Here is a 26,081-nt window from a genome sequence, read left to right as displayed (position 1 = left end):
AAAAAAAATTTTTTTTGTGGTCATTTTGTTCTTCCATTCATCCAGAACGTATTATGCAAACACCATTCAAAAAGCACAAAACGAAACAAATTTGATTCTAAAGCGCTAAATCTCATCTGAGATACAACAGACACTTCTGTAATACAAAGTAGAATATGATAAGAGCCATATGTGATCCTCTGGAAGTTCAAAGAAAGGTAAGGCTCTTTCCAATCGAGATGATCAAAGGAACTTCCCTGAAGAAACTGGCTTTTGAATCGCATTTTGAAGGACACGCAGCATATAGATATCCTGGGACGGTATGAGAGGCAGGAGACAGAAATTTCCAGATGGGGAAACGTGAAAATAAAGGCAGAGAAGCACAGGGCGTGTGCTAGCAACTTCAAGGGCTTTAGCTAGGTTCCAGTAATGCAGTTTATGAAAGGCAGTGGCACAAAGGAGCCAAACAGTGAGTGGAAAGGACAAAGGCAGATGTCAAATAATAAGCAAATGTGTGCATATAGAATGGACAACAGGGAGCCTACAAGGAGTTCTAAATAGTGGGAGAACATAGTTAATACTGTATAACTCCCCTTTCTCTATTCCAGACTTTAAAAGTTGGCCATTTCTGCCCTTAGACTAGACTTGACTAATCAGCATGTCAGATTCATTCCACAGCCATAGTTTCTTGGAGAGCTGTGAAGCATTCTTCAGCTCTGCATATGAAATCATTTTCCTAGTCTGAGAGGAGAGGACAACCTTCCAAGTGTTCCATTACAGCTCTCAGACTGAAAATAACTTTTGATGAGACTTTTCCAAATGATTTCCTTTATTTAGACTAGGAAAAGTCTCTTCTAGCTCAACAGGTCTTTCCTAATCAAAACATCCTATAATTCATCCCATAATATGCAATATTAATTTGGTTTCTTTAAGCCTATTCATAGTTCATCATTTCCTCCTATTTAAAGTCTTTGAATTTAATTTGTAAGAAAGGAGGCCATTCTAATAAAGCTTATCATCTTCTGTTGTCCTAAGCAAAGACTGAACCATGACTGTGCTTGTCACGTAGCAGTATTCAGTAAGAGCAGATGTCACTGTTATTGTTATTGAAGATCTAAGAATGGGCAGAGCGATGGAAGTCTGCATTTATACTGGAAAACCTTCAAGATAATCTTCAAATCCTTTGCTCTATCCCTTCAAGAGCCACACCTTTCCTTTCTTCTAGACTGGTATTTCTTAAAATATACACAACCAAGACCTGCATCTAAAGAGGTTGAGGATGCTTGTTAAATCGCAAAAATTCTCCTGACCCAATCACAGTACTAAGGAATCTGTAGTTTCTTAAGTTCCCCAAGTAGGCCTTCTGCCACTAAAGTTCATTAATCATAGCTTTACATTATACTTCCAACTTGGATAGCTGAATCCTTCTCTTTATTCACTCTGTAAAGGGAATGTGCATATCCTCGGTAAGCAAAGACTTAGGAATATTTTCAGTTAGGTTTAAAGACATAGACTTATATTATAAAACTACAGGTACAGTCCACGCTTTCATGAAAACTTTGCAATATCCCTGGGGAAACTCTTCCTATAAAAACACAAGTGGTATAAACACACCTTATTGTTTCTTCATCTGAAAAATGGGAATATGAAACCCTTTTCCTCCATTATCACATATTCCTAAAACCTTTTTTTAAGTCTTTATTGAATTTGTTACAATATGACTTCTGCTTTATGTTTTTTGACTGCGAGGCATGTGAGGTCTTAGCTCTCTGACCAGGGATCAAACCCATACCATCTGCATTGGAAGGCAAAGTCTTAAACATTGGGCCTTCAATGAAGTCCCCCAAAACCTTACTTAATTATGCCTTCCAAACATGAATAACACACTGAAAATATTTTAAAGTCTTCTAAGCTATCCATGGATCATAAAAATATAAAACATATAGGAGGGAAAAAATAAATAATAGTTCTGATCCTGACCAGGGCAGGGGAGGGAAAAAAAAGAGTAAGTCTTAGATTTCTTATAGAAAAAAATGTGTATCTCAAGATTCAGATAGAGCAATAATATTTTTCAATCATTCAAGAATGTGAAAGCATTGGAAGCTCTTGTTTTAAGAGTTGCTTTTCTGCTTCTCTGGTGACTCAGACAGTTAAGAGTCCACTTGCAATGCAGGAGACCCAGGTTCGATCCCTGGGTCGGAAAGACCCCCTGCAGAAGATGATGGCTACCCACTCCGGCATTCTTGCCTGGAGAATTCCATGGAGCAGAGGAGCCTGGCAGGCTGCAGTCCACGGGGTCGCAAAGAGTTGGACATGACTGAGCAACTAACACTTTCATTTGGGGCTTCCCTGGTGGCTCAGATGGTACAGAATCTGTTTGCAATGCAGGAGACATGGGTTTAGTTCCTGAGTGGGGAAGATCCCCTGGAGAAGGGAATGGCAACCCAATCCAATATTCTTGCCTGGAGAATTCCATGGACAGAGGAACACAGTGGGCTAGTCCATGGGGTTCCAAAGGGTTGGACACACCTGAACAACTAACACTTTCAAACTTTCCAAACTGTAAGTTATACCATCTGGATTCTCTGAAACTTCATTTGCCCCAATTCAAACAGTGTGCAAATACATGGGTAAAATTCATAGAATTTCAATAGGTGCTTGGTGAACCAAAGGGCATAATTCATGTAAGTAAACCTTCAAATTAAACAGCATGGGAAGAGATGGAGATGGAAGCTGCCAATAATGTCAACAAGTGACTGGTACCGCAAAGAAAACATTCTTATAAACAAAACATAAGGATGAAAATACAGGAAAAGTTACCAGATCTTAATCACTCCCATACCAATTTCTTTCATTTACTCAGGCATAGACTTATACATAAGAATCAAGCTCAGTATACTAAACATCAACATTTTCCCATTGTTATTATTTACATCACAAATGTCACTGAGATAGTGGTCTACTGTAGAACTTGGTTTTGATAAATGTATTGCTATAGATAGCATCTCTGCAAAAGGGGACCGATGAAGTGGTGAAAGGCTGTTCAGAAACAATATTTCTCTGAAAATAATCCACTGGAGATTTTCATTTTTAAAATGTATAACTTGGACTATCCTGGTGGTCTAGTGCTTAGGAATCTGCCTGTCAATGCAGGGTACATACATTCAATCCCTGTTCCAGGAAGATTTCACATGCCATGGGGCAACTAAGCATGGGCACCCCAACTACTGAGCCAGCATGCTGCAACTCCTGAAGTCCACACCTAGAGCCTGTGCTCTGCAACAAGAGAAGCCACCTCAATGAGGAGCCCACGCACCAAAAGAGAGAGTAGCCCTCGGCTAACTGCAACTATAGAAAGCCCACACGCAGCAACAAAGACCCAGCACAGCCAAACAAATAAATCTTTAAAAATAAAAATGTATCACTTAAAATAGGACTAAGAATCATGAAATACCTAGGGATAAATTTAACAAAATATGTGCAAGACCTGTACATGAGAAACTTCAAAACATTCCAAGATATTAAAGACCTAAATAAACAGAGATGCCATATACATATATGTGAAGAACCAATACAGTATTGTTAAGATATCAGTACTGAAATTGATCACTGGAGTCATTGCAACCTCAATCAAAAGACTTCAGGGTTTTTCTTAGACACTGACAAGGTAATCCTAAAATTTATATAAAACTGCAAAAAAAAAAAAAAAAAAAATAGAATAGCCAAAACAATTTTTACAAAAGAACAAAGCTTTAAAATTCATACTACTGATTTCAGGACAGTAATCAAGAGTGTTGAATGGGAAAAGGATAGAAATAAAGATCAGGGAAACAAAACAGAGAAAACAAAAATAGGCCCACACATATAGCCAATTGGTTTTTCAAAGATACCAAGGTGGCTCATATAAAAACTACAGTCTTAAAAAAAAAAAAAAGAAAAAAACTACAGTCTATGTAACAAATGGCTAAAATAACTATATATACATATGGGGGAAAAGCAGTGAATCTCTAGCCTTACCTCATTCCATGCACAAAAATTAACTCAAAATAGATCACAGACTAAACATAAAGATCAAAACCATATATTTTCTAGAAGAAAACATAGGAGATAATCTTTGTCTGACTTAAGTATGCAGATTTCTTAGGCTACAAAAATGAACCACTTAAAAAATAAAAGATAAACTAAACCTGATTATGAGAAAAACTTAAATTCTCTGAAAGATACTTATGAATATGAAAATGCAAAGCACAAACTAGGAGAAAATATTTGTAAAATATATGTGACAGACTTGTACCCAGAATATATTTTTTAAAAACTTTGACATAAAGTTGGAAGTAGGACCTGATACTTCTGGATTATTTGACATCAGCTCCAACGTAACACTACCAATTTGTTTACTCTGTCATTCAAAGTTGGATGTTTTGATTGATTTTCTAATAAAATACAAATGTGTCAACAATAAAAAACTTCAACTGTTCAATAATAAGACAACCTGATTTTTAAAAATAGGCAAGAGATTTGAACAGATCCTTCAAATGACAAATAAGCACGTAAAAAGATATTCATCGTTAGGGAAAGGAAAAGTAAAACCACAGTTCCAGATACCACTGTGCTGTGTGCTGTGCTTATTCCCTCAGTCATGTTCAACTCTTTGCAACACCATGGACTGTAGCCTGCCAGGCTCCTCTATCCATGGGAATTCTCCAGGCAGGAATACTGCAGTGGGTTGCCATGCCCTCCTCCAGGGGAATCTTCCCAATCCAGGGATCAAACCCAGGTCTCCTGCATTGCAGGCAGATTCTTTACCAGCTGAGCCACCAGGGAGATACTGCTATGTGTCCATAAAAATGGATAGAATTAAAAAGACAATACCTAAGGGGCTGTGAGGATCTGGAGTAACTGGGACTCTATGATACAGTCGGTGGGAATGCAAAATGGTCCAGCCACTTCAGAAAGCACAACTGGTAAACTATGTTGTATATAAATTATACCTCAGTGAAGATGATTAAAAAACAGTAGCTCAAAGTAATTTATTTAATAACTTATTTACTTTGTTACTGAGCATCAATTCAGTTCAGTTCAGTCGCTCAGTCGTGTCCAACTCTTTGCGACCCATGAATCGCAACACACCAGGAATCCCTATCCATCACCAACTCCCAGAGTTTAGTCAAACTCATGTCCATCGAGTTGGTGATGCCATCCAGCCATCTCATCCTCTGTCGTCCCCTTCTCCTCCTGACCCTGATCCCTCCCCGCATCAGGGTCTTTTCCAGTGAGTCAACTCTTCGCATGAGGTGGGCCAAAGTATTCGAGTTTCAGCTTCAGCAACAGTCCTTCCAATGAACACCCAGGACTGATCTCCTTTAGGATGGACTGGCTGGATCTCCTCGCAGTCCAAAGGGACTCTCAAGAGTCTTCTCCAACACCACACTTCAAAAGCATCAATTCTTCATAGCTCTTTCTAAAAGCTATTCTTGATACTTTATTGGTATCACTTGCCATAGTTAAAAAGAAATCCACAAGCTAAATAGTCAACTTTGCCAATTAATACTTTTGTAATAAATAATGCATTCCAAGGGGGTCATGTAGACCTCTTAGATTTATAATTTTCAAAATATTTACATAAATCATTCATAATTCTACTTAGAGAAATAAAAATTCTGCGAATTGTGTCACAGCTGTTTCCATCAAGGTCTGAATGTACCAGCATTCCTCAAATTATTACTTTATATTCACTGACATTTCATGAGATTTGCTTTATCCACCATGGTTATCCAATCTGCCCTAGTTTGCAGCAACCCAACACACATCCCTATTTCCTAGACATATATATTCACCTTTTAAAACATAAAAGTAACATGTGCTACCAACCAGAAAACCTAAATCTTAAAACTAAGCTCCAGTTGGGTTTTTTATTATTTCTTTTTAGATATTCCACAATTTCCTATTTAACATAATAAACACACACATACCCACTTCTTTCTAATAAGCCCTTCTTTTAATCTTCAGATCACAAGGTTCAGATAGTTTCAATCTGTGATCCACATGGTCAAAATTAGTCATTAAATCGGGCTCTCAGGCAGTGTCTGACACGCATGGGCTAAGAAGGGACGTGGAAGTGGCTCCTTTGAAATCAGTCATTGTTGAAAACATTTGCTAGCTGTGACAGATATATTAATACAATAACACATCTATTATGGGTGTTTATTTCATAGGATCTTAGATGGACTTGGAACGTTGTATGTGAAACTATGAGCCCATACATCAACAGCCTAGTCAAGCTGTTGGATCAAAGTTTTTGTGAGGAGGTAACAAATCTCAGCATAATGATGGCATTTCTACTACCTGAAGATACTGCACACCATGGTCTGGTCCACAGCTAACATCTGCCATGTTGATACAGAATATACACAATCTCTGCCCCTATATACAGCTGTATGTATAAATAAAAACCACATTTCTAATGCACTTTCCTTCTATCTCTCTGCACCCACAACATCTACAGTCTAACTGGAAATCAAAACCAGTTCCTTATACCTACGGCTGATTCATGTTGAGGTTTGACAGAAAACAAAATTCTGTAAAGCAATTATCCTTCAATTAAAAAATAGATAAATTTATTAAATAAAGAAACAACTCCTATTTTTGCTATTTAAGTGAAATTAAAATGCTGTTTTACTACTATGGCAGGGATAAAGATAACAGATACCTTAATTTCCTCAGTGATTGCAGAAAATAACTTCTTTTAAAACATGTAAATTTTAGCCTCCAACTAATTAAAATAAATGAAAAAAAATAAATAAATAAAAAAGTAAGTGCCCTTTAAAGCAAAATAAATAAATAAATAAAACATGTAATTAAAAGTTTATCAAGATCTACAGTGAATGCTACAGATAAGTAGGGGAGAATATGGGACTGAAAGCTCTGCTATAAATTTAGTCTTGGGACTTCCCTAGTGGTCCAATGGTTAAGAATCCAGCTTACAACACAATGGATGTGGGTTTGATCACTGATCTGGGAACTAAGATCCCACATGCTGCAGAGCAACTGAGCCCATGTGCTGCAACTAAGACCCAATGCAGCCTAAATAAATAAATGTAAAAGAAATAAATTAAACCTTTTCATTGTGCTTGTATGTGTTTAGTCACGTCCAATTCTTGCAACCCCATGGACTGTAGCCTGCCAGGCTCCTCTGTCCATGGAATTTTCTGGGCAAGAATACTGGAGTGGGTTGCCATTTCCGCCTCCAGGGGATCTTTCCAACCCAGGGACTGAACCAGAGTCTCTTGCATTGCAGGTGGAGTCTTTAATTGCTAAGCCATTGGAGAAACAATCTTTTTATTATTTATGTTTAAGATGACGTCTTATTCTTTCCTCAAGCTCTTCTTTTGAAAGAGTCAGCGCTATGTTTTCTGAACCACTAATGTCACAGCACCCAGCTCATCACTCTTCACAGTGTGTACTCAATAAATCACTTAACTGATGAATGGACTGATGAAAAGGGCCACAATCACATGGTGATCCAGGTCATCCACTGGCAGTTTTTTCAAAAACTTTTCCAACCATTATGGTGCTTCTCAGAACATAAAAATTTTCAGTATTTTTTTAGTATCAGCTCAACCACTTGCTGGATAACTTCCCAAAAGTCATTTGACTTATCTTTTTCATGAAAATTAAACAAAAACAACCTTTCACAGCAAAGGTGATGAGCTAGATATCCAAGGCTTAAAATAACATAAAGTAGTATTTGTACTTCCTGGTTGAAATTCTTGGCTAATACACCTTAATAAATAAATTACCTCCTAAAAGATAGTATCAGAGGTCAAGGTCAGTGTAGCTCATACACGTTAAATTGACTCTCTGAGTCTTCGTTTCCTGTAATAGGATTTCCAAGTTTACAAAAGGTGCTCATACAATAAAATTTTCTTCAAAAAGCATAAGCAACTTGTCTGAGTCAACTCAGGCAATTTAGTTGTTTTAAGGTGGGGGTCGGGGTGCGGGGTTCAGGGGACTTGTAATTCCATTTGTATCCACAGGCAGGAAGGCAGGACTGTGATGTTCATGTTCATTTTGGCAAAAGATAAACTCTTCACATCAGACTAAGCCGCAGGCCTCTTGCTCTGGTGGCTCATGCCGAATAGCACTTCTGAGAAAGCATTCACATCAAGCTGCCAAAAAGGATTCCATTAAAAAGAAACAATCTCCCCTCCTTGTTTAGCTGACCTTCTCCCCATTTTCTGTTCCTCTCTCAATCCCTGTGGGATAGGCCAGCATCTTTTCTCACTATAAAAATTGTATGACAAAGGGCACCTCTGGAAGAGGGAAGATGTAAACTGGCTCCTGGGTTCAGGCTTAATTTTCCATGACTCCAGAGATATTAAACATTAGAAAGCTCACCAAACAGAGGGTTGGCATCTGCTCCTCTGACAGTTTCTCCAGTGTTTCAAAATCAAGAAATTGGAGGCCTGGAGTAAGTCATGATGGAAGAGAAACTTTGCTTTCTGGAGGGAAACTGAAAGAAAGGTGTCTTCTTTTTATGAGCAACTAACTCAATACATTTTCTCTAGTTTGGAGACTTCAAGAAAAGAACAGTCCCTTTAAAATCTCAACCCAGAGACAATTGTTTTTTGTAATTTGGCAAAAATGCATGTCCCAAAGCCAATCATGTCTGGCCTGGTCCCCTGCTGGACCTCAGAATAGACTGGCATTATACTATTCAGTTAGCCAAAAAGTTCATTCGGGTCTTTCCATAACATCTTACAGAAAAACCCAAATGAACTTTTTGGCCAACTGAATATTAACCATTAACCATTTAGAGTTCTTTCCAACTCCAAATATGAGGTCATCTGTTTTGAGAGAACTCAGACTCATATCCTCTCTCTACTCTTACCCTCACCTGTACAACTAAATGTGTACTCAATGGATAAACTAATGAATACATTAAAAATTTTAAGTTGAATACAATCTAAAATGAATTAAGCTATCAGACTATCAAAATTGGTAAGCATAGCAGAGGCTAGCTGTTTACTAGGGTCACAAAGAGTAGGACATGACTGAACAACAACACTTTCCACAGCCTGGTCCAAAAAACCCCCCAGGTGTGCACCTCATTTTTGTCTTTTGATTGCAAAGCTGAAACTCTATGTTGAAACAGCCTTACCTGGGTCCCTGATTAATAATGTAGAATTTAACACCCTGTGATCAACAGTACTAAATTGGATTGTTATATGAAAAACAAGCTTGTTATGTAAATCATTAAGTGTCTTGGTATCTACATAGTAGGTCCAATGGTGTCCCCCAACCCCTAAGTCATGCCCATATCCTAACCTCGAAAACCAATGAATGTGACTATATTTAGGAAAAGGGTCTTTGTGGATACAGTGAAGTTAAGGATTTTGAGTTGAGATCACCCTGGAGGATCCAGGTAGGCTCAAATCCAGTGCTAAATGTCCTTATAAAAGACAGAAGAGAAGAAACAGACACAAGGAGAAGAGTTTGAAAAGGCTATGCGAAAAGACTAGAGTTATACAGCCACAAGCCAAGGAATGCCTACAGCCACTGGAAGCTGGAAGAGAGAGGAAGGGTTCTCCGCTAGAGCCTTGAAGGGAGCATGGCCCAGCAGACAGCTTGGTTCCAGACTTCTTGGGCCTCCAGACCTGTGATAAAACACTTTCTGTAGTTTTAAGCCATGGAGTTTATAGTCATTTGTGATGGAAGTCCTAGGAATCTAATACAGCATCTGTGTGTTAACTAGCATTACTCTATTTTTCTGGGCTCCAAAATCACTGCAGATTGTGACTGCAGCAATGAAATTAAAGGATGTGAGAGTTGGACTATAAAGAAAGCTGAACGCCGAAAAACTGATGCTTTTGAACTGTGGTGTTGGAGAAGACTCTTGAGAATCCCTTGGATTGCAAGGAGATCCAACCAGTCCATCCTGAAGGAGATCAGTCCTGGGTGTTCATTGGAAGGACTGATGCTGAAGCTGAAACCAATACTTTGGCCACCTGATGTGAAGAGTTGACTCATTGGAAAAGACCCTGATGCTGGGAAAGATTGAGGGCAGGAGGAGAAGGGGACGACAGAAGATGAGATGGTTGGATGGCATCATCGACTCAATGGACATGAGTTTGAATAAACTCCGGGAGTTGGTGATGGACAGGGAGGCCTAGCATGCTGCGGTTCATGGAGTCGCAAAGAGTTGGACACAACTGAGCGACTGACTGAACTGAACTCTAACTTATACTGGAAGTTAATAACAGAAAAGGTATCAACATCAAGTGCTGACACTTTTAAATCATAGTACATGGGACATCGTTAATAGGATGCATTCTGAGGATATAAAAGTACAAAAAAATAAATAGCCTTCACTTAGTAATGTTAGTAATATTTTAGTTAGTAATGATATTGATAGTTATTTTGAAATTTTAAATATTATAGGAAGACAAATTATTGATATTAGGAATCAAATATTTCAATGAATAAATAACTATAAAATAAAAAATAATTAATTTATAAAAATTAATTTGGAAAATACCTGTATGAACTTACAATGTTTAGACATACACTTTCAAGGTCTAGACACTTAAACTGAGAAGCAAATTCACCCAGCAGCTGTGACAACTTAATAATATGACAACTTCTAATACCTCGCCCCCAGGCAAAAGAATAGGGCTCCTTGGAGAAATGTCTTACTCTAGGTCTAGTGCAAAGAAAGTACAAGTTATTCCTAAGAAATGACTTTTGCACCATAAAGCCAGCTTAAAGAATTAATAGGGTCATATCAAAAGGACAGAGGAGCCAGCACGAAGGAGTTCTCAGATGTTAAAGTGCTGTTAACATGAGCCTCCAAAAAAAAAAAAAAGCCCTACTGACTGAAACACACTGACTATGAAAATCCATTGCTTCACAATGCTATTCACAAAAGGAAGCCAAAGAGAATTCATTTGTCACCTTTTGAGGTATCAAACTAAGGCCTTACTGTGAGAAATGATAATTGAGGAAAAGGATTACAGGGATAATTATATTCAAGGATAAACCAATACCAGATGAAATGCTAGATGCTGGCTTAATGTTGAAGGGAAATAAAATTTTAAAAACTCAGAGCAAGTCTTTTTAAAAAATTTTTTTCTTAAATTTCTTAAATTTATTTATTTCTAATTGAAGGATGATTGCTTTACATACTGTGTTGGTTTCTGCCATACATCACCATGAATTAGCCACAGGTATACATACGTCCCCTCCCATTTGAACCTCCCCATTCCACCCCTCCAGGTTGTTACAGAGCCCTCTTGCAACTCTTAATGAAACTGATTCAGCCAAAAATTGGTAACTGATTTTAAAACTCATGAGGTACAAGGCTGACAGGTAACAAGATGGATATGTGATGCCAAAATAACAGCCCACAGATTCCTTTCTGCATGAGTGAAAACATAATTATACAACAGAGAAATCAGGTTGTCATCTGATCCTTTGACCTTTATTATCTAACGGTGAGGCAGACATTATTTTTCTCATATTCCAGTCAAAAGATGTTCAACACCAATCTACCATATCTTTACAACTAACTTCTAGTTAACAGGAAATTCAGGAGCTCAGACACCTCATCAACCAGGTAAATGCAAGAAACAAAACCTTTTACAAAATGACTTACCTGGTCACTTTACTATATGAGCATCATGAATAAAACTCTGTTCTAGATTGAAAGAAACAAAGACCATAACCACTAGATGCAATGTATGCCTGATTCTGGACTAGATTTTCATTTGAACAAAACCAGGTGGGAAGAATATTAAGAAAACTGTGAAATATGAACTGGGCAGTAGATGCAATTAAGAAATTACTTACTCATTTTCATTGTGATGACTTTATTTGGATACAAGAGAAAATTCTCATTTTTGTAAGATGCACAGTTAATTTTTAAGGTAAACTAGAAAACAAAATATCAAACAAAAAATCCAACTAATGCATAGTCAAAATGAGGATTGCACAGAAGGGCAAGACCAAACAAGCAAAACAGTAAAAGAAAAATACTAAAGCTTTGAAAAACAGATTTTAAAATGAATGAAACAGATCCCAAAACCTATAATGATTTTGAAATAAACAGCACTTCAACACATAGAAGGATTAGGGAAATATAGCAGAAATTCAAACAATTTAACACCAAATAACATTAAATACAGTAATAATGTCAGTGAGCCAGAGGAATCAAGGGGGAGAGGCAGAGGAGACGGCTGTCTGCTGAGCAGACAGCTGAAAGCCTCAATGAAGTGAGTGGTACTAAATACAGAATCAAAGCCTGGAACTTGGGGATGGAGGCTGAAGGCAGATTAAACCTAGAGTCTTGGAACAAGAAGAGTGGGAACAGAGCAAGGGGAAGACTGTGGCTGTATCACTATCGTTTCCCTCAGCTTCTATCCTACTGTCTATGTTACCTACTGTTGTTCAGTCACTAAGTCATGTCTGACTCTTTGTGACCCCATGGACTGCAGCACACCAGACTTCCTTGTCTTTCATTGTCTCCCAGAGTTTGCTCAAACTCATGTCCGTTGAGTCAGTGATGCTATCCAACCATCTCACCCTCTGTCATCCATAGGCTGTTCCAATGACTAACTTGGCAGCTGCCACTGAAGCAGGCTACAACCCATCCTTTCCATCCTTTCTCATCACTCCTCATTTAATTCCCCTAGGGCTCCAAGGACAAACCTTCATGATCTGGAATCTGATGGTCTGTAAAAAATCATTTACTGGTATCCAGTAATATTTGCTTACCTTGCACAAAAGAGCTCTAACTGACTCACAGAACATGAAGAGTTAAAAAACAAAACAAAACAAAAATATATGTATGCTCTTCAACATTTTAGGAAATTTGACTCTAGTGGCAAAGTGGCTTAATAAGTTATCCAGTTAGTAACTTCCTTGTCTTTCAAAAGAAACAGTATTAGAAATTAAGTGAAGGATTTAAAAAGAATTATATTCTTAATGATTAAATACATTCAAATGGTAGGATCAGTTGTGTTAAAAAAAGACAAGAAAGCACAGTAAAGTTGAAGGATATAAAATACATACATAGAAATCCCTTGCATTCCTATACACTAACAATGAGAAAACAGAGAAATTAAGGAAACAATCCCATTCACCATTGCAATGAAAAGAACAAAATACTTAGAAATAAATTTACCTAAAGAAACAAAAGACATATATATATATATATATATATATATATATATAGCTATAAAACACTAATGAAAGAACTCAAAGATGACACAAATAGATGGAGAAATATACCATGTTCATGGATTGGAAGAATCAATATAGTGAAAATGAGTATACTAAACAAAGCAATCTGTAGATTCAATGCAATCACTATCAAGCTACCAACAGTATTTTTCACAGAACTAGAACAAATAATTTCACAATTTCTGGAAACATAAAAAAACCTCAAATAGCCAAAGCAATCTTGAGAAAGAAAAATGGAACTGGAGGAATCGACCTGCCTGACTTCAGACTATACTACAAAGCTACAGTCATCAGTATGATACTAGCACAAAGACAGAAATATAGGTCAATGGAACAAAATAGAAAGCCCAGAGATAAATCCACATACCTATGGACACCTTATCTTTGAAAAAGGAGGCAAAAATATACAACAGAGAAAAGACAATCTCTTTAATAAGTGGTGATGGGAAAACTGTAAAAGAACGAAACTAGAACAATATCTAACACCATACACAAAAATAAACTCAAAATGGATTAAAGATCTAAATGTAAGACCAGAAACTAAAAAACTCCTAGAGGAAAACATAGGCAGAACACTCTCTGACATAAATCACAGCAAGATCCTCCATGACTCACCTCCCAGGGTAAAGGAAATAAAAGCAAAAATAAACAAATGGGACCTAATTAAATTTAAAAGCTTTTGCACAATGAAGGAAACTATAAGCAAGGTGAAAAGACAGCCTTCTGAATGGGAGAAAATAATAGCAAATGAAACAACTGACAAAGAATTAATCTCCAAAATACATAAGCAGCTCATGCAGCTCAATACCAGAAAAATAAACAACCCAATCAAAAAATGGGCCAAAGAACTAAACAGACATTTCTCCAAAGAAGACATACAGATGGCTAACAAATGCATGAAAAAATGCTCAACATCACTCATTATCAGAGAAATGCAAATCAAAACCACAATGAGGTACCATCTCACACCAGTCAGAATGACTATCATCAAAAAGTCTACAAACAATAAATGCTGGAGAGGCTGTGAAGAAAACAGAACCCTCTTACACTGTTGGTTGGAATGCAAACTAGTACAGCCACTATGAAGAACAGTGTGGAGATTCCTTAAAAAACTGGAAACAGAACTCTATATAACCCAGCAATCCCATTGCTGGGCATACACATCAAGGAAACCAGAACTGAAAGAGACATGTGTACCCCAATGTTTACTGCAGCACTGTTTACAATAGCTAGGACATGGAAGCAACCTATATGTCCATCAGCAGATGAATGGATAAGAAAGTTGTGGTACATATACACAGTAGAATTCAGGTATTAAAAAGACCACATTTGAGTCATTTCTAATGAGGTGGATTAAAATGGAGCCTATTATACAGAGTGAAGTCAGTCAGAAAGGAAAACACCAATACAGTATATTAAACACATATGTATGGAATTTAGAAAGATGGTAATGACGATCCTATGTGCAAGACAGCAAAGAGACACAGATATAAAAAACAGACCTTTGGACTCTGTGGGAGAAAGCAAGGGTGGGATGATTTAAGAGAATAGTATTGGAACATGTACATTACCATAGGTGAAACAGATGACCAGCCAAGTTCCATGCATGAAACAGGGCACTCAAAGTTGGTGCACTGGGATGACCCAGAGGGATGGGATGGTGGGGGAGGTGGGAAAAAGGTTTGGGACAGGGGAACATATGTATACCTGTGACTGATTCATGCCAATGTATGGCAAAAATCACCACAATATTGTAAAGTAATTAGCCTCCAATTAAAATAATTTTTTTTTAAAAAAGAAAGCTACCTAACACATATATATGGAATCTAGAGAGATGGCACTGATGAACCTAGATGCAATGCAGCAACGGAGATGCAGATGTGGTGAGCAGACTGTGGACACAGTGGGGGAGAGAGGATAGGATGAATTGGGAGAGTAGCACTGAAACATGTACATTAACATATGTAAAATAGAGAGCCAATGGGAGTTTGTTGTATGATGCAGGGAGCTCAAATCTGGTGTTCTGTGACAACCTGGGGGTAGGGTGGGATGTGAGGTGGGAGGGAAGTTCAAGAAGGAGGGGACATATGTATACTTATGGCTGATTCACGTTAATGTATGGCAGGGACCAACACAACGTTATAAAGCAATTATCCTCCAAATAAAAATAAATAAATTTATTTTTTAAAAAAGAAAATTACTCTCACTGTAATGGCATAGCTGAGTACACTCAGCTTTGTGCAGTATCTTTGTGCAGTAGAGCATCTTAGCACACTGGAGTACCTTAGAGCCATTGGCCTGGCTCAGCACCCGCTGAGTGGTAGGAAGGGCCTTCCCCATTCCTGACCAGGACGCATGCCAAGCCTTGAGAGCTGCAATCTGATCTCCCTAAAGAGCTAAACACAGGAAGCTGAGTCTAAGTGGGTATGATTTCCTGCCACTTCTTCACTCTCCCCTTTTTTGTTTTTGTTTTTAATCTCCTTCTCCCATGGCATTCTATACAAGCAAAGGAAGGAAAGACCCATCTCTTGCTAGGTTATAAAGCCAAGCAAGAGCCAGCCATTAGGAGGCAAGGTAGAGCTGTGCCAAACCAACCCCCCACTCCTTGCCCCCCACAAAAAACAAAATTGTGCAGTCCCCAGCAAAGTCACAGGAAAGCTTGCTAACCCAGCTCAGGTGTGGTACTGCTAACATTTTGGGGACTGGATTATACACACGGAACCTATACCCATCAGTATTAGTCCTCTGCAAGGTCCTGAATTTCTGACTGACCATTTCCACTTACCCAGCAGAGGAAACTTATGAACGAAGTCCACCACCACCGCTAAGTTCTATAGGTCATTTCCCTTCCACACCAAAATTGCCTGAGAAGCCACAGGATGAAGCCTTGGTGACAGCCTCTTACCTACCACAATGTTTGTTTCAATGTATTGTTTCCAGGTCTCTAATAACTAAAAAGGCTCATGACTGAAGCTTGGAGCTGGTGTTCTTGTCTAAGTAGCCAGAGTGGACTTGGCACTGGCCAAGTCATTTATATTTTTGAGCCTCCATTTCATCAACTATAAAATAAGTTAGGTGAACAGATAGGAAAGGCAAACGGACTTCTGCTTTACTTATGATCCAGTACAGTTAAATTTTCTTTTAAATGACTTCTAACAACCCTTCAACATATAATAATCTTTGAGTTCTTAAGTTCATCCATATCTCTAAGGTCTGTATGTGCAGCCTTTACCCTTTATGCCTAGAAAACAGTCAAGACCCCAAACCCAACCAATACAGCATAGGGTCTGTGTTTAGGAAGGACAAGGTCTGTGTTTAGGGAGCACAAGGTCTGTGTTTAGGGAGCACAGGAGCATGAGCGAGGGCTTTCCCTCTCTGCCCAGGTAAAAAGACCAAGGAGAAAGAGCTCTTCCTGCTACACAGCTTGTAGCTTTGTGTGCAGTTGCCACAAGAACTCAGCATGTCCAGCTTTTTACTCTCACATTGTCATCTCAGGCCATTATAAAACTAGCTCAGTGCCCCCACTGAGTCCTCGTATTGATGGCCTCATAGAACTCTGCCTGCTGACTACAGCACAGAAATAAGCTCTCTGGCATGCACCTCACACCATCCCAAATCCAAAGGGAAAGCCTCTCTTTTCTCAGCTTCTATCTTCCTGCACACCAGAGCTACATGGTTTTCCTATTTCTAACCTCTGAGACCTAGGTGATGTTGGTGAAGTCCCAGTCATCTTTAAATTTATGCAGTAATTCTAGGAAAGGACTAACGGATACTGCTGAAATACTGTTATTGTTGAAAATTCTTTGAGATTTACTCTCTTAAGAATTTTTACTTTGCTCCTGAAATCAGCCAGAGAACTGGATTTTCAGCTGACCATGGGAGGTGGAGATGGAGCTTCATCACAGATATGCCCATATAAACTCTTCCTTATCTACATCAGGTACCTTACCCTCTTTACTAAAGTTTCCAGAGCTGAGCAGTGAAGTTTAGTTTCACTTATCACAAGCAAATTATATCAGCAGATAGAGGAAGGCGAAACGGATAAAGAAACAGCAAACCTATTCTTCCAGGCTGCCATTTCTACCTTCTTCCTCCTGCCTTCTCTTCTTTCTTGTCCATTGTCCCCCAAACATTATTTAGCTATTCTCTCTTTCATTCAACACACTTTCAGTAAGCACTAAGTCAGGTGGTGGAGGCGCACCAATAAACATGGCCCATTCCCTTGGAAGCTATGTTTAGTCACTCAGTCATGTCCAACTCTTCGTGACCCCATGGACCGTATGTAGCCTGCCAGGTTCCTCTGTGCATGGGGATTCTCCAGGCAGAAATGCTGGAGTTGGTTGCCATGCCCTCCTCCAGAGGATCTACCCCTCCCCAGACCCAGAAACTGAACTCAGGTCTCCAACATTGCAGGAGGATTCTTTACCGTCTGAGCCACCAGGGAAGCCCAAGAATACTCGAGTGGGTAGCCTATCCTTTCTCAAGGGATCTTCCCAACCCAGGAATCAAACGGGATCTTCTACCTTACAGGTGGATTCTTTACCAGCTGAGCTACCAGGGAAGCCCCTTGGTGGAAGAGAACGATCCAAAGACTTACAAAATAAGTGACAGTCTAATGCAACCACCTGAAAGTATGAAAAAATTGATGATTCCAACAAAACGGTGAACTGCATTCAATGGAATTCAAAGCTGAATCATGACAAGACATTTATTCTGACCTTCTGTGTACACTTCCTTAAAGGAAAACAGTAGATCTGCACAATGCCCACAGCAGATAGAAAATTTTCAAGTTATTATCTGTGAAAACATAATTTTTATTCACCAATAATTGGATATGTTTTCTGTTCATCTTGTTCAAAAAGAAGATTCATCAAACTTTACAGCTTCATACAATTTTTTTTTAAGTAAGGAAATCAGTGCGGAGGAAAAACGGAGGCAGGAAAAATTTGATGAAGCCATGAGATAAGACTGGCAAACAGAACACAGCCCACTAAGATACTGTATGCTGGGTAGGGCAGACCACAAACCTAGCTCTGAGCATTCTGGCAGCCAAGGGTGAAAAAGGAGAAACATGACCAGTTCCATGACTCACAGTGTCCACATGATAATTTTTCATAGGACTAAAACCTGAAGTAACCTATACCTAGGCCCTCCAACACTCATATTCACATACTTCCTTTCAGAATTAAATTTCTTTAATATCCAATTTCACTTTGCACCCCTTGCCTATAACATGTATTTTAAAATAACAGATAATGTATCTTCAGTATTTGCTTTAAAAGAAATAAAACTATTATTTGTATTTAGTATGCTATTGTGCACAAAGCCTCAGGGTCCAGAGAATGGCTCGTGCATCATGCAGCAATGACAGAACACCATGGTCACTGTTTTAAGACTTCACAAAAAAGATGTTCATGTTGATATTTTCTTGGACTGAAAATCTATAGCTGTGGCTTTTCCTGACTACATCATCTGCCATGTGTTTAAATCGTAAAGTATATTTGTAGAACATGATGACTGATTCAACACAGGAAATTTTCCTGAATTTTTTTTAAGACAAATTGACATTAAAAATAATCATGGGTCCAATACAGGTATTACCTGGGCTGCTCAGCAGCAGCAAAAGCAGCCATACCATTTATGAAGCACTTACTAAATGTCCAGGGTTAATCTATGTACTTTATATACATACCCCCAATCTTCAAAATAGTTTAAGAATGTTAGTATTAACTGCATTTTACAGATGAGGGGAAAAAAATGAAGATCGTTAAAATAGCAAATATCTTTATTTTTAAATGTTGTGTTATACATGGTCAAAAATTCACAAAAGTTAAGATTATACTATAATCTAACATATTCCACCAAGATTCAACTAAAGATTTTCTCAAATTTCTTTTATCTACCATTTTTTTGATGAAGTTTTTATAGAAAACTCTAGTCATATAATTTCACCCCTATATTAGTACACCATTTTTTTAAAATAAAGACAGATCCTTATTTAATCCAATGCCAAAACTAAGCCCAACAAAGTCAATGATAATTTCTTGGAGTCATCTAATAGTTACTTTGGAGTCACAAGTCAAATACCCCAAATTTTCTCTAAGTCTTTTTACAGTTGGTTTGTTCAGATTAGGATCCAAAGAAACTCCACACATTTAGCTATTTCTCTTGAGTTTTCCACACCTCTTTTTTTCCTATCTCTGGTTGCTATAAAAGAAAATGTCTCTTTTGAGGCATGATTCACATATCATAAAATTCACACTTTTAAAGTGTATAATCGTAATATATTCACAAGACCATGCAGTCATCACACTATGTAATTCCCAACACTATGTAATTTGCTGTAAGTTTTGTCACACTAAAAAGAAACCAGCACACATTAGCAGTTACTGCCCATTCCCCACTCCCAGGCTATGGCAACCATTAATCTACTTTCTGTCTCGTTGAATTCTTCTATTCTGGACCTTTCAGATAAATGAAATCACAAAAGCAAATGTGTTTTGAGTGTCTATCAGATTAGGTACCACTGATAGGTATAGATAGGTACCAAAAATACATATGACATAATTCCTGTTGATAACAGATAGTCAACAAATACCAACACATTATATTTGCCATATAAATACTACACTATGAATGCTCTAAACTCATGGTTTTTATCTTTCACCTCACAAATATACATAGGAGAAACAAAATTCATGTATGTAACATACTAATGGGTTACCTACACGTGACAGAAAGTCCATTTTTCTGCTGCCCACAATTCCCACAATAACTAACAGTTAACCAAAAATGGTAGTTCAACCATAATGGTGGCTTAGTGCCTGTCTTTACAACTCCCAGCTTCCTCTACATCTCAGAAAAGCATACCAGAATGCAAGTTGAAGAAATAGAGATAACATGTATTTTTACATTTATTTTTAGTATATCATTCACACACTTTAGCACTTTTTAAGGAAGGAAGTAAAGAGCTAGTGGTTGAGGGAACAGCCCCCAGAATGCACATATTCTCCAGGGTCAGACTTGTACACCCCTTTACCACATAACAGCTGTGTGACCTTCGGCAATGATTTAATCTCTAAGTCTCAGTTTCCCTGTATGTCATATGGAGATACTAATAAGTATGACTGCTTTCAAGATTTAACACAAAACTCTTATGAAGTAAAGCTGCTTACTAAATGTTGGTTAGTGGCAATAATACTTATGATCATTTCACTATTTTTAACAAATCACATATGCCACTTCACAACTGACAGAGCCACTTCCGTTTGCAGCTGTCAGCATGTGTGAGACTGACCACCAGAGAGGAACAGATAAAGTAGCTCAATCGTCCACACCCCGGCGTATTAACATTGAAGGGAAATAATAACCTGAACTTGGAGAATTTGAAACCCAGAAACATTAAGATAACTGATTTGGCTCTGCTGCTGCGGACTGCGGGCCGCCCAGGGTCGGTGAAAGATCTCAAGATAGCTGGACGGAAACTTGCTCTAAAAACCATTGACTGGGTAGCTTTCGGAGAGATCATCCCTTGAAACCAGAAGGCCGTGGCTAACTCCTTGAAGTCCTGGAATGAGAACCTAACCTTCAGGTTGGCTACTCTGCCTGAGAAGTCACCTGCCATCGACTGGGCTGACTACAAGGCCAACGTGGCAAAGGCTGGCTTGGTGGATGACTTTGAGAAGTTTAATGTCCTGAAGGTTCCTATACCGGAGGATAAATATACTGCCCCGGTGGATGCTGAAGAAAAAGATGTGAAAAGTTGTGCTGAGTTTTGACTCAGTCAAAGACGAGGATTCAGGAATATGAGAAAGAGCTGGAGAAGACGAGGAACATAATTCCATTTGATCAGATGACCATTGAGGACTTGAATGAAGTCTTCCCAGAAACCAAATTAGACAAGAAAAAGTATCCCTACTGGCCTCACAGGCCAAATGAGAGCTTATAAGCTCGGGTCCAGGAGAAAGCTCTGGCCCTTGAATTACAAACTCTGGACCTTAAAAATAATTACATAGTAAAAAATAAATAAATAAATAACTGATTTGTTACTCCCCTGTCTCAAGATCCCCACCAGACCTCACCACCAACCCTATGAAGCTACTTACGGGCTGAGAAGAGCACAGCTATTAGAAATGTCCATCACCAACAGGCTTTCCTTTCCGGTATGCTGGAGACAGAAACCACCTCCCAAGACAACCTTCCTTTGCCTGTGCTCTAGGCTCCCTGTCATAGCCAGGATTTCTAACCCCCTGCCTTGGATCTCTCTCATTTGTGTGGTTACCTTTCCTTTATACTAATTATCACTATACTATTTGTTCACTATCATAAAATCACTTTTCCTGGCAATAACAGACTTAGGCAATATTTATTGAAGGTTAAGTCTTAAGGAAAAAGATTGTATCAGTAAAATTTTATTCTTTTGCTTCATGATCCTAGGCAATAAGCTTTCTCTTCAGCCTCTATCTACTCGTAGGGCTCAATATAGCATGGAGAAGAGAGGATGGTGTCCTCATCCTCTTTTAGTTTAGGAGCTAAAGTGAAACAACATACAATGGGCGCTTCGGAAACTCCATGAGAATTGCAGACATCTATTCCTTAGGGAACATGGACCATCTACCTTTGAGGAACAGAATATGCCTCTGCTCCCCACAATCTGTCCCACAGCAGAGACCCAAGGGAGCTGAGTTAGGAATTACAACACTCCCAGGAATTTCCAGGGTGGCGGGGGTTGCAGAGAGGGGCACAACCCCCCTTAAGACATTCATGGCCAAAAGTCAAAGAACTAATACATAATATACACAGTCTAACTTTAGAGGGTGAGCCTTCTAGACTTGAAATAACTAGCTGGTACCTAGCCCAGAAGTGAAGTGCCCCCAAAATTACTACCAATTACAGCAGAATATTATGTAACATTTTAAAAAGAATGAGGTAAGGACATGTATACTGATGAAAATATCAAGATACAGAAGAGTATCTGTGGGTATTCACATATTGTTTTTAAAAAACAAAAACAAACTAGACGGAGATACTTCAGTCTTACCAATGGACCTCTAAAAAGTAGAATCTGGAGGGTAGAGAGAAAGAAAATGGAGAATTTCCCTTTTTGTTTTATATCCCTCTGAAGAGTCTAAATTTGTTATGAATTAATGATAAAAACACCTGCTGGAGATTTGCCAAAATATGCAATAATTTTTTTAATTTTTTTATCAGCCTAAGTAATATCTCTTTATAAACAATTCACCATCTGGCATTAATATGTATCAATACACACGAACAGAAAAGCCACCTAAATTAGAGGACCTGCATTATTCAAGAAGCATAAACTGCTATGTAAGATAAATAGAAAAACAGATCAGCTAAATTTGATTTGACCACTTGACCAGATTTATCATAAATTTTACCTGCAAAACATTTAAAAATCGAGAATTAAGATAATGCAAGAATAAAATGTCTTTTTCTAACTTTTTCTTTGGTCATGAGAAACAGGAAGGCAAATCACAAAACAGAAATCCATGCATCTCTTGGAAAAACTCTGGTATATTTAGGGTATAAATCTGGTTCTCTTCTCTATGTATTGAAAAAGCATCAATGTTTCTTACCTGATCACAGATCAGTTCCCACTTTTTCTCGTTGTCATACTGCCGCAGCAACCTGGCTTTGTCAGGGGGTAGGTTCATAGCATTCTGTAAAGAAAAAAAAAAAAGAAACATGTCACATCTCACAAGAGTAACAGACCACTCATGGGCAGGCCAAAGAATACTACTGTGGTACTTCAATGGCTTCAACTCCTAGCATCTGATGAAACAGAAACACCCTACACAGGTCATTTAAATATCAAATTGCTTGAATGGGAGGAGACAGGCTCTGAAGTTCTATGTTGGGACACTGGGGTGGTCTGCTCTGAACTATAGACTTGCATTTCAGCAAAAGTAATTACTTCTTCACTTAATAGCAGGCTCTCAGTCTTCTCAACAAAGCACCAGAGGTTATTGAGAAGGTACTGTCCCAATTTTCTTTTCCAGGCATAAGAGTCTTCCATTTTGAACAGCGGGAACTTGATTTCGTTATATCCTTATCAAAATTTGCTCCCAATTCCTTTTGAAGTACTACAGCCCCACCAGACACAGAACAGAAAACACTAAAAGAAAACTCAACAAACAGAACCACTGACAGATAACATCAACTTTGACTCGCTTTGACAGACTATGAGTAAAGAAACAGATGAAAGAAGAGAACAATGCAACCGGTTTGTGTCCCCTCTGTGAGATGACAGCACTCCTTCATGACACAGGTTAATATCAGTAACCTCTACTCTCAGTTTAGCTGAGAAGTGGGGTTTGCAATGAGAAATGGATCATGAGCTAAAAGATGTCGAGACATCAGACTTCATGAGACCCTCCTCCATTAACAGAGCACACTTTCTATAGTGTTGATGGTAATTTTCCTAGGCTTCCCTGGTGGCTCAGTCAGTAAATGGCTCAGTCAGTAAATGCAGTGCAGGAGACCTGGGTTTGATCCCTGGGTTGGGAAGACACCTGGGAGGAGGGCATAGCTACTCACTCTAGTATTCTTGCCTGGAGAATCCCCATGGACAGAGGAGCCTAGCAGGCTGCAGTCCATGAGGTCCGCAAAGAGATGGACACGACTGAGTGACTAAGCACACAGCCAGGTACATACACATCAGTCAGTGTCCCAAATAACCAATCATATACATTCTCAAGGTACTTGTCTTGGGTCTGATATGATTTCAAGATACTTGGGCATGGAGCATGGCAGAAAGAGAGAGCCCCAGAAGAAATTCCTACCTGTTCCCCTGTCTCCCTAAAGCTCCCATGCTTTAAACAACTGAGCCAAATATTCAACTAATTTCATGTATTAACTGTCCTATCTAGACCCTTATATCAACACTCTAAATCATACCTGACTCATAGTAAATAGTATAGCCCCTTGCCTGGGTCAATATTTGAGTAGACAAATGCAGAGGTCTTGAACTTATAATGCTCAAAACCCCTAGCTCTCTGGAGGACTTGGACTTACAGAGGAATAGTTCCCCTTGCCGCCATTACTGTCTCATGTCATCCAGCAAAACAAATTTAATAGAGGCAACAGTGGGTGAGTTATTCTGACTTAATAGCAGACAATTAACCTTTGATGATTTTGACTGATACAACCGAAGCATTTACCCCAATGCTCAATCTAGTATCCAGACTAATGTGTAGATATGTACCACTCATCAATTTGAATCTAATAACCTTTTTCAGAATATTAATTTTTTAACAACCCCCAAAGCTTACAACTTATTAACAACTCCCAAAGCTTATTAGAAAATCTTTAGACTCCAGAGTTTTCAATAATACTGCCAAGGTTTCTCCATAAAAATATCTAAAATGGGAAAAATACTTTTATATGGCCTATCTCCATGGAATATCTACTTGAAGTAAAACAGAAAATAACTACTTGTATTTATTTGCAATTACAGTTTTATAATGTTCAACAACCACCTCTGAGATAAAGCAAAGGAGACTTCCATACATGTCTTTCTGAGGGAGTCCAACATTACTGATCATTAAATAACCAGCCCATCATTGCTTATTTGCACCCAAGAGATAGATTATTTCCTCTTAAACTGATTTTGACCCTCATGTTAGTGCCCCTGGGTGTGCATTAAATAAGAACAATAAGATTATAAGGTAGATTAAATGAGTTTTTTTCCCCGAGTCCTTATTAACCTCTCGTGATACAAACGGGTAACACAATGAATGCATAAACTCCTACAAGGTGCCAAGTATGGTATAGGCACTCTGTATACATAATTTAATATTCATGACAAGCCCATGGGATAGATATAACTTCCCCCATTTTACAAATGAGAAAACAGGCCTAGGAGTGCTTACTCAAGGTTAGAGTTCTTTACAGAAGAAAACAGGACCTAAACTTAGTCTATTGGACTCCAAGGACAAAAGCCTTTTTTTTTTTTTTTGGCATCGAAGTAGAATGGCAAATAACTGACTTTCTGTTAGTACTCCACAAGACAATCACGCAGCAGTATGCAAATAGTGCTACCGAAATTAGATGCAGGCCCTGTTGTTACTGCAAAGAGAAAGCCAAGATACTCCTTTCTGGATCAACTTTTCTTTTAATAAAACAGTCTTTCATTCAGATGTTTATGAAGCACCACCCTAGTACAAGCATTGTGCTCCACAGCACAGTGGGGAACCTAACAGATATAGTCCCCATGGAGCATCATATTCTAATGAGCTGAAGATGAAACAAACTAATCTTCTCAAACTCTGATATGTCTTGTTAGAGGTTATCAGAAGGCAACTTATAGACTGAACTATCTGCAAAGAGGGCTTCCCTGGTGGCTCAGACATTAAAGAATCTGTCTGCAATGCAGGAGACCTGGGTTTGATCCCTGGGTTGGGAAGAGCCCTTGCAGAAGGCAATTCTTACCTGAAGAATTCCATGGACAGAGAGCATGGAAAAGCTATGGTTTTTCTAGTCTTCATGTACGGATTTAAGAGCTGGACCATAAAGAAGGCTGAGCGCCAAAGAATTGATGCCTTCAAACTGTGGTGCTGGAGAAGACTCCTAAGAGTCCCATGGACAGAAAGGAGATCAAATCAGTCCATCCTAAAGGAAATCAACCCTGAACTTTCATTGAAGGACTGATGCTGAAGCTGAAACTCTAATAGTTTGGCCACCTCATGCAGACAGCTGATTCATGGGAAAGACCCTGATGCTGGGAAAGACTGAAGGCAGGATGAGAAGGGGACGACAGAAGATGAGATGGTTGAATGGCATCATTGACTCAATGGACATGAATTTGAGCAAACTCCTGGAGATACTGAAAGATGGGGAAG

The 26,081-nt window shown here is 38.6% G+C and overlaps 1 protein-coding gene and 1 pseudogene across 5 annotated transcripts in view; one reads left to right on the top strand and one right to left on the bottom strand.

Moving 5' to 3' along the window:
- The window catches only part of FMNL2 (formin like 2), a 326,764-nt gene that overhangs the window by 115,224 nt on the left and 185,459 nt on the right, over positions 1–26,081 (bottom strand). For all 5 annotated transcript variants that reach the window (XM_065931549.1, XM_065931550.1, XM_065931548.1 and 2 more), the window contains exon 2: positions 22,818–22,901. In XM_065931549.1, the coding sequence (XP_065787621.1) occupies positions 22,818–22,901 (84 nt within the window). The remainder of the gene's footprint in view (positions 1–22,817; positions 22,902–26,081) is intronic.
- LOC136162935 (ATP synthase subunit d, mitochondrial pseudogene) lies at positions 219–21,166 on the top strand (annotated as a pseudogene).

The sequence above is a fragment of the Muntiacus reevesi genome, chromosome 3, assembly GCF_963930625.1.
Source record: "Muntiacus reevesi chromosome 3, mMunRee1.1, whole genome shotgun sequence".
In the NCBI taxonomy this organism is placed as follows: Eukaryota; Metazoa; Chordata; class Mammalia; order Artiodactyla; family Cervidae; genus Muntiacus; species Muntiacus reevesi.
The sequence above is the reverse complement of the archived record's forward strand: the minus strand, read 5'-3'. Positions and strand labels throughout refer to the sequence as shown.